Source organism: Centroberyx affinis, unplaced genomic scaffold, assembly GCF_046629955.1.
Source record: "Centroberyx affinis isolate AG114_WGS23_722 - 3 ecotype Tasmania unplaced genomic scaffold, CSIRO-AGI_Caff_v1 ptg000786l_1, whole genome shotgun sequence".
In the NCBI taxonomy this organism is placed as follows: Eukaryota; Metazoa; Chordata; class Actinopteri; order Beryciformes; family Berycidae; genus Centroberyx; species Centroberyx affinis.
The window spans coordinates 145,107-155,132 of record NW_027279393.1 but is presented as its reverse complement, the minus strand read 5'-3'; the positions used below and the strand labels follow the sequence as shown (position 1 = coordinate 155,132).

Genomic DNA, 10,026 nt, shown 5'->3' with positions numbered 1-10,026 from the left:
TAAGAGTGGCCATGCAGAATGTTTTTTTCATTATTAATTTCCTGTTGTCGTTTTTCTTTCCTTAGCTTAGACGTAGGCTGGCAAATCCAATAGTTTCTTTATTTTGTTTTTTAAACTGCTCTGAAATGCAATTCCAAGTAGCATTAAAAAGGTTTGTTTCTCTTAAACATGGCTTTCTGAAACCTGTACGAGTTTAAAGGAATCATCCACCCTAAAACACTTGAACACTTAAAATGAAAATTCTGTCATCATCTACTCACCCTCGTGCCAAATGAAACACAGGTGAAATTTGTTAGTCCATATAACACACAGGGAGGCTGCCAGCACAACTTGGTAGCAGCCTTCTCCAAAACAACTGAAGTCAATGGGGACCTGTTCTTTAGAGTTCCAAAACAAAACCAGCCAAACAATCACACTGTGAACAGAAAGACCTATACACCATTATTTGTTGCAAATCAATCAGCTGTAGTTCAGATTTGCACTAAATGATGGTGTAAATATACTGTAGGTCTTTTTGGAACTCTGAAGAACTGGTCCCCACTGACTTCAGTTGTTTTGGAGAAGGCTGCTATGGAGTTGTGCTGCAGCCTCCCTGTGTGTTATATGGACAAATTTCACCTGTGTTTCACCTGGCATGAGGGGGAGGAGATGATGACAGAATTTTCATTTTTGGGTGAACTATTCCTTTAAAGGCATGTTTTTAAGTGGGTAACGTGAAAGTACTCTAACGCGTTACTTTTAATAAAGACTAACTTAGTATCTTAGTAGCGTAACTAGTTACTGTTTAGGGCAAGTAACGAAGTAAAGTAACTAGTTAGTTTCACAAGTAACTTTCCCCAACGGTGACAATCATACAGGGAGAAATCCATCATAGAAGAGGCAGGGAGACCAATTTCTCCACCAGTAGTAGCCTCAAAAGTATGGAAGCCCATTTCGGCCAGTGTGATGAAAAAAACGGTCCTGTAAGTCATTATAATGAGAAACTTTCTCAATATTTTGACTTTGTATCTCAAAATAATGAGAAACTGTCTCAAAATAATGAGTTAGTATCTCAAAATAATGAGAAACTGTCTCAAAATAATGAGTTAGTATCTCAAAGTAATGAGAAACTTTCTCAAAGTAATGAGAAACTTTCTCAAAATAATGAGTTAGTATCTCAAAATAATGAGTTAGTATCTCAAAATAATGAGAAACTTTCTCAAAATAATGAGTTAGTATCTCAAAATAATGAGTTAGTATCTCAAAATAATGAGTAAGTATCACAAAATAATGACAAACTTTCTCAAAATAATGAGTTCGTATCTCAAAATAATGAGAAACTTTCTCAAAATAATGAGAAACTTTCTCAAAATAATGAGTTAGTATCTCAAAATAATGAGAAACTTTCTCAAAATAATGAGTTAGTATCTCAAAATAATGAGAAACTTTCTCAAAATAATGAGAAACTTTCTCAAAATAATGAGAAACTTTCTCAAAATAATGAGAAACTTTCTCAAAATAATGAGTTAGTATCTCAAAATAATGAGTTAGTATCTCAAAATAATGAGTTAGTATCTCAAAGTAATGAGAAACTTTCTCAAAGTAATGAGAAACTTTCTCAAAATAATGAGTTAGTATCTCAAAATAATGAGTTAGTATCTCAAAGTAATGAGAAACTTTCTCAAAGTAATGAGAAACTTTCTCAAAATAATGAGTTAGTATCTCAAAATAATGACTGACTCACTGGTGGAAATGGGCTTCCATACAAAGGCCATTATGCAATGCAGCTACAAGACATTTTTGCATTCTAAGTAAGGGGGGGGGGGGGTGCCTCTCACGTTTTCTCAACTGGAGAAACTATCGCTATAGGGTGGATTTGTCCTTTAACAGGGCAAGGAAAACCCTGGTAAGGAAATTACAAACCGGCTTCGGTCTCGTATATCCACACACACACACACACACACACACACACACATCCTGTGGAGCGGTGACTCAGCGCTTCCTGCTCAGCGAGGGGCTTCCTGTGAGGTAAACGAGCGTGCGCTTTCCCCTCAGCTCTCCCTGCAGGAGGTGCTGGGCGGGGCGGCGGAGCTGGCGGAGGCGGGCTTCCCCGTCGCCGAGGTAACCGCGCACCACTGGGCGGCGCGGGCGGACGCCCTGCGGCTCGCCGGGCGGGAACTGGGCGGGGACCTCCTGATCCACGGCCGGGCGCCCAATCACGGACAAGTATTCCGAAACCCCGCCCTGGCGAGGACCCTGAAGGTAGGGCGGACGAAAAAAAGAAAATAAACAAAAAAAATGACTAAACTTGACTTAACCTGACATATGGGTAGACCTTGGATGAACCCAGGGGCATGCTGGGTAACTCACCCTGACTCCATTACCCTGGAAAAGTAAGGGAGGAAGAGGGAGAAGTAGGGTTTGAGAGCGAGGAGGGTGGGGGGAGAGATAAGAGAAGAGAAGGAAGGGTGGATGGGAGGGAGCGACAGGAGGAAAAAGGAAGGCAAGGGGGGGGAGGGAAAGGAGGTGAGAGAACGTGGGGGGGGGGGAGAAGGACGGACGAAGGGGAGAGGTGAAAGAAGGGAGGGAGACGCGCGAGGGATGGGAGGGGAAGAGGTGAAAGGGTGAGTGGTAGAAAGGAGGAAGAGTAGGAAGCGCTAAAATCACAACAAAGAAACCCTGTCAAAATAAAAGAGAGAGAGAGGGGGGGGGGGGGAGGAAGGGTGGAAGAGAAATGGAGAAGGAGAAGACACTACTGTAAAACTCTCCATTGAAGCCGTTTTAGGTGGGGCGCCTACTCTCCCTTCTGTATGTGTGTGTGTGTGTGTGTGTGTGTGTGTGTGTGTGTGTGTGTGTGTGTGTGTGTGTGTGTGTGTGTGTGTGTGTGTGTGTACATTGTGATATTCATAGCACCACGCTCATTCTGTGGCTTTCCGGTCTGAGAGACTTCAATAGAACTATGGCTGTCCCCTCTATGTGTGTGTGTGTGTGTGTGTGTGTGTGTGTGTGTGTGTGTGTGTGTGTCACCACTAGGCTATGTAGACAGGTAGGTGAGACCGTATTGATCCGTCATGTACTGATTAACGATGATGCGGTCATTAGCTTAGTCATTAGCGATGCAAGCAATGCCAAGAACACACACCCACCCACACACACACACACACCCACACACACACACACACATATTCCTGAGACAGTTAAACAATAGCCGTGACCTCAGCCTTATTGATGGATGGTCATAAGGGTCATTCCTCAGCGATGACCGGGTGTGTTACTCCCTAGCTGAGTACAGTCACACAATCACACACACACACACACACACACACACATACACACACACTCCCCCCTTTGTTATATGAACGCATTGATCGGATTGGTAGATATGCACACCACCCGCATATTTTCCAACCCATTCAACACTGGAGACATGCGTGGCATTTCATTATGTCAAATCACTAAAATCACATTTCCCGTGCTTCTCTGTTTGGGGAAGAAAAAACATAAACTCAAATCAAGTTGGAAAGCCGCACAGAAACCATAAAAGCTCAGATGGATGAATATGTTGATTGATGTGTGGTTGGTCGGTTGATTGATGTCGACAGGAGCTAGGCGAGCGCGGCAAGCCGGCGTTTTACCGGGGCAGGGTGGCCCGGGCCATCGTCGATGTCATCGGGCGACACGGGGGAGTCATGACCCCGGATGACCTCAGCAGCCACGACAGTGAGGTCATCACCCCCATCAGCACAGACTACAAGGTGGGGTCGGCAAACTGAGACGCTTATTTTACTTAAAGGATTTAAATACATTTCTTACCGTCAACAAATCCTATGAAAATAACAAAATCAACAATGCGTTTGCTCTACTCCCGTTTCTTTCTGACTTCCCACGTTCCGTTTTTAGCCGTCAACCCGGAAGTCATTGGCTCCAATTGTAAGCTAAAAACCTTTAACTACAGCTCACAAAGACATAGTTTACATTTTAAAAATCGCTAACTGTTACCATGAAAAGTCAGGCTGTTGTAGTTATTACCAAATCAAATTCAAATGGGAACAAATTCTTCATTACGCCGGGGACTATTTTCTGTGCTGCGGAACTACTTTCCTGAGATGGAAAGCGTGTTTACGGCCGGCTTATTAAGTTGTTAGAGGAAAAAGTCGGCCGGTCCGGTGTGTCATGATGATGAAATACAATGGAGTTCTATGGCTACTAAGATATGGCTTTATTGGGCATCGGGTACATGGACAAGGCAAAACAAATTCATTGCTGATTTTGTTATTTTCATAGGATTTGTTGACAGTAAGAAATGCATTAAGAAACACCAGCCTTATCCTTTACCACTTATTTTAATACCCTGGTAATGTGTACAGTGTACAAAGATGACTTTATTGCTCATCTGCTGCCCTGTTTGGACCTGTCTTGTGTGTTCAGGGTGTGCGCCTATGGGAGCCTCCTCCTAACAGTCAGGGGCTGGCTGCCCTGTTAGTGCTCAACATCCTGGAGAACTTCCCTCTCAAAGGTAACCACAGGCCACACTGCAGCAGTATCTCAAATGAAGATATTATGAGTCCAGTGATGCTGAAGGGGCAAAAAACTACATACAAATTGCATGCAAAGAGTCAAGTACTAAATGTAAGGTTTGCTTGCTGGTAGATCTATGTTAAGTACAGTGTTCCTACGCAGGTCTGGAAAGTCTGGAAAAGTATTAAAAATGAATTTGATCATTTCCAGGTCTTGAATAGTTTGGGAATTTGAAAAAAATGTCTGGAAAAGTATGGAAAATGTTGCGGTTCAGGTCCGATACACACATAATTCTAGCTTTTATGTTGTTGTAGACCCACTTTGAGTCCACAGTTTGTGTTGATGTGAAGAATAATGTTCAGATAGAGGGACGCTCTTATTACCCAGCCGCTGTCAGCATGCATTATATCAAATACCCACCAAAATCAAATCCAGTCAAGAACATAAGGTCTGGGAAAATCATCTATACAGTGATATGACCTAGTTAGCAGGGGCAATATGTCTATCTGCGTAAATCATATTGAACACCAGACAAAATCTTCAAAACAAATCAAGGTCTGGAAAAAGTATGGAATTTTTTAATTGAAAATGTGTAGGAACCCTGCTCAACAGAAAATCCAAGCTCCGCCCACACTGTTTGATTGACAGCTGATCTCTGGGAAGAGCAGCAGAAACACCACAGCAGTGAGGCTAATAATGGCTCTCTAAACTTTTGGAGGAAAAATACCCCCAAAAACGTCAAATCCCTAATAATCCAAAAGTTAAACAAGGAACATTTGAACAAAGACAGTGACAAATATGTATTATTATATTTCCAGCTGTGGGCCACAACAGCTCAGACTACATCCATGTGTTGGTGGAGGCGGTCCGTCTGGCCCTAACAGACGCTCTGCGTAACCTTAGCGACCCAGACCGTGTCCCCATCCCTCTGGAAAGCCTGCTGGATAAGGACTACAGCCACCAGCGAGCCCAGCGCATCAGCATGGACAGGTGTGTGAGTGTGTGTGTGTGTGTGTCTCAGTATGTGTGTGTGTGTTGATACCAATGTGTACCAGTCTTTCTCTGTTTACTTTAGATAGAACTGTTGACTTTTTACTTCCCCCGGACCCCAGCGTCCATCCCTTCATGCCTGGTCCCACCTCCACCCTGTGTGTGTGTGTGTGTGTGTGTGTGTGTGTGTGTGTGTGTGTGTGTGTTTTGGCAACAGCGAGTGTATTTAGTGGTCGTTACCGTAGACTTTGAACTTTTGGTTCTTGATCAGCTGATCACACAGACTTATAAACCTATAAAACATAATGATGCTTAACACACACACACACACACACAGACACACACACATTCTGTAGTTCCATTTCCCAAAATTGTTGTTTTATTTCCTAATAACCTTAAAGAGATTATGAGTTGTATTACATGTGCCCACATTAAATAACACACACACACACACACACACACACACCTAACCCTAACTTTTACCGTAATTTGAACCCTAATGTCAGTCTTTATCACTAACACTATAATAAGCATTGTCTTGTGTGTGTGTGTGTGTGTGTGTGTGTGTGTGTGTGTGTTCCATAGGGCCATGGAGGGAGTGGAGCCTGGCCCGATGACAGGAAGTGACACGGTCTACTTCTGTGTGATTGACAGCCAGGGGAACGCCTGTTCGTTTGTCAACAGCGTCTATATGGGCTTTGGAACTGGGCTGGTCCCAAAAGACTGTGGATTCTCACTGCAGGTCTGAGAGGTCTAAGAGTGTGTGTGTGTGTGTTTGTGTGTGATTCTATAATTCATTCAGTAGCTGCTACAGTTAAAGGTCCCATATTCTCCACTTTCCAGTGTTTTATTTTGTGTCTTGAGGTCAATTCAAAGCTGTGTGTGGTGTCATGAACCAAAAACACTCTCAATCCATTTTTCCACGTTCATTTCCAGCATCTCTCTGAGCCTTACCAAGAACAGGCTGTTTCTGTCGCTGTGTCTTTAAGGCTCATTAATATTAACGACCCCTCTGTTCCGATTGGCTAACCGTTTCGAGAGTGAAACGTGAGACACCGTGGCCAGGCAGCTACAGGTAGGGAAAACGCATCTAACTCCTTTATAACAAAGAGGCAAGGGAAATCCTGTTTTCCACAGTATGGGACCTTTAGTAAAACTCAGCCAGCTAAAATAATAATAATCCAAATAAATAATAATGTTTTTTAAATAGCACCTATCTAAAATGCAGAATTTAGTGCTTTGAAGGAAGGTGAAAAAAACCCAGTAAAATTCATAATGAGGAGACAAAATCGGAAATAAAATTAAGAGAAAACAGGTTAAAAGAAGAATAAATAAATAAATACATGACGTAAACAAAACACTCTCTCTTTTACATTTCCCCTTTCTCAGAATCGCGGTGCCAGCTTCTCTCTGCACCGTAACCATAGCAACTGCGTCGCCGGGGGGAAGCGGCCATACCACACCCTAATGCCCGCCCTCCTCACCGACTCCGCCCAAAAGTCACACAAGCCACGCCTCCTCGCCGCGCTCGGGGTGATGGGAGCTTTCATGCAGCCGCAAGGACATGTCCAGGTACACAAAATTAAATTGTAAATTTTTTTTGTAAATAAATTGTTGATTATAATTATTATTGGTTATTTTGGTCTAGATTTTTGGCTGTCTGCAGAATATGCCCTTGACGTTTTACTCATCAGTGGTTGTCAACATGGAGTCCGGGGACCACCAGGGGTCCTTGAGGGGGTTCCAGGGGGTCCCCAGCAAATTGATAAATTGTTAAACTTCAGCATTATTTCATTTACAAGAAGTTAACACAGTTAGAGAATGTAGAAGAATGACTGTTTTGATCATAGTTTCTCTGTTATCTCTCTACCTACAATACAGATAGTCATGGAATTCTGGACAAAATCATATCTAACAATTAAAATATTCTCAGATTTGGGTCCGTGGCCCTAATGTGGACTGAATTAGGGGTCCGTGATATGAGAAAGGTTGAGAATCACTGAGTTAAATCATACAGACACACTCACCTATAGACACACACACACACCTGCTTATAAGTGTCTATACAGATCACAAAAGCACACATGCGTTCATAACACACTGTTGGATACACAGATAGTCACACACAAACTAGAGCGGAATAGACAAATGTGAGTGGCTGCCAAAAGAAGAGCCTGTAGGCCAAGTATAGTGTGTTAATAGTGTGACAGGCAAAATATTCTAGATTTTGATATATTTTGCATATTTTGGTACAATTTTAATAGAGTATAAAGGCATTGAATAGCTGGTTCAGTCTGACTCTTCAGTATAATGTGTTGATAGTTGTTGTTTCTCTTGTGTGGTAGGTGTTGCTGAACATGCTGGAGTTTGGGATGAACCCTCAACAGGCTCTGGACGCACCAAGAGTCTATGTACACTATGACCACAAAGGTACCCCCCCCTCCTCTCCCCCATACACACACACACACACACACACACACACATACATACATGCATACATACACCATGCAAACATGTTTCAGCATCATTTGAATGTTTTTCCATACCTATTAGACTATGGCTTGTGTGTGTGTGTGTTTAGTAAAACTACTGTCCGGTGGTGTACTTTCTGTTGTGAGGATAAGGTTAGTACAGTAATACAGTAATGTTAGTTGCAGTTAATACAGTCATGTTAGGCTGCTTGGATTTATAGTGCGAGAGTATGTGCTGCATACGAGAAGAGGATTCTGGGAGTCATTGAAAAATCACAGCTTAGGTGGGAGTCTTTATGGTTAACTTTTAATAATAATACGTTTACTTTATGTTATTAATAATGCTCACTAGAGAGTAACCCAGTTTTCTGTCCCATGCTCACGTAAAGCACTCGTTATCAATATCCTATTCTGATTGGCCGGTGTGTCTGTTCAGCTGATCAGTGGTTGGTTAATCTGGAGGAGGGGGTGGACCAGGAGGTGGCTGAGGAGCTGAGAAGGCGGGGCCACCAAGTCAACTGGCCAATCACAGGTACCCTGTTTATTTACACAATTACTGTTTGTAGTAGTCTTTTAATATCTATTATTTAATTAAGCAAGCTGACTGCTATCAAACGCATTCATGACACATTTTGTAATACATTTCTATTTAAAGGTGTTACATTTTTAAACATCAATATATCATGGCCAAATGAATTGTGATACCTTCCTATAATTACCATAAACAAATAAGACCATTTTCTTGTTTTGTGCCGTAAAGCAATCTCCATTTGTGAAGTAAAGCAGATTTCCTATGAAATCCAACCTGGTGACACACAATGTAAAATGCAGTGTAGAGGCTGGTAGAGGCTGCTGATGTCCTTTGTTTATGGTAATTATACTAATATTTCAAAATTAATGTGGTAATCATTTGTTGATGATAAACGTTTAGCACCTTTAAACGTGTTGTCAACTGGAAATGAATTCTTGATAATGTGCTTTATAATATTTAAAAGCTCGGGTTATGAAAAGACTTGACGCAAAATAGAATTCCTAATTTCTTTCTTCCTCCTTTCCCTCCATCCGTCTATCCATCCATCCATTTTGTTGCACTGCCTTTTATTCAAAGCCAAATCAGCGAAGCCACTGTGTTGCTGTCCTAATAAATGTTTCACTGTTTGCATGATGTGTGAGTTATGACTCTCCTGGTGTCAAATTTTGGTAATAATTAACAAACAAAACCAATAAAAGGCACCAAACGCCCAACCCAGTGCTCATCACTCAACCACACAAGCCCTGTGCATCTCTCACCCTCCACCCTCTCATATCCCGCCTCATGATATTAGCGCCACCTAGCGTGTTTTGTTTCATTTATCCATTCGTTCGTCCGCTCGCAGGCCACCAGAGGTCTCAGTTTGGGCGGGGACAGATCATCACGGCGGGGGATTGGTGGAACCCGTCTGTCAATCAAGCCGACGGTCCGACCGGGGTGCTGTGGGCGGGATCGGACCCGAGAGCGGACGGATGTGCTCAGGGCTACTAGACGCGGCTTTCTCCTTCTCTTCTCTTCTCTTCTCTTCTCTTCTCTTCTCTTCTCTTCTCTTCTCTTCTCTTCTCTTCTCTTCTCTTCTCTCTTAAAATAGAGCAACACAAAACACTGAACATCTTTGTGTGCGATGATGCATTGCAGACCAGAGACGCCCTTTTTCAACTCTCTTTGTATTTTTGGCATAGACAATTATCTGTTTCCATCTCTTTATTTACTATCTACAATCTTTAATAGATTTAATATGGGAGTAGTGTGTCTCTGATGTACTGTTTGTCAGAAATGACTAAATCTATAACTATAACTTGAGGCTTAAGTCTCTAAAATACTTCTATAAATCATGGTTATGTCTTTACTGAGGGTGATTATCATTTTATGAAGACAAATAAATTCACTTGAGTTCAGAATTAATGTCGATCCAGTCCATCAGTGTTGGTTGGTTGATTAGATTCCAATTTTAAAGTGGAGGATGATCGTTTCTGTTATTGGAAATATTATTGGTATTTCAAATATCTTGATTGAAGTGATGCTGAATCTATTCAT

At 42.1% G+C, this 10,026-nt stretch overlaps 1 protein-coding gene across 1 annotated transcript; it reads left to right on the top strand.

The window, feature by feature from the left end:
* Positions 1 to 920: 920 nt before the first annotated feature.
* Positions 921 to 10,026, top strand: LOC139644785 (glutathione hydrolase-like YwrD proenzyme). The gene is made up of 10 exons (XM_071520266.1): positions 921 to 962; positions 2,035 to 2,241; positions 3,582 to 3,734; positions 4,408 to 4,495; positions 5,316 to 5,487; positions 6,073 to 6,229; positions 6,877 to 7,059; positions 7,833 to 7,917; positions 8,395 to 8,490; positions 9,335 to 10,026. The coding sequence occupies exons 1-10, from the start codon at positions 921 to 923 to the stop codon at positions 9,478 to 9,480; spliced, it is 1,329 nt and encodes a 442-aa protein (XP_071376367.1). The 3' UTR covers positions 9,481 to 10,026.

What these genes read in the sequence shown, in the direction of transcription:
- LOC139644785 (XM_071520266.1), top strand. Translation starts at nt 921, where the DNA reads ATGGAAGCCCATTTCGGCCAGTGTGATGAAAAAAACGGTCCT. An exon ending in CCCTGGCGAGGACCCTGAAG is followed by an intron (nt 2,242 to 3,581) that starts GTAGGGCGGACG and finishes TGATGTCGACAG; the next exon opens with GAGCTAGGCGAGCGCGGCAA. An exon ending in AGTCAACTGGCCAATCACAG is followed by an intron (nt 8,491 to 9,334) that starts GTACCCTGTTTA and finishes GTCCGCTCGCAG; the next exon opens with GCCACCAGAGGTCTCAGTTT.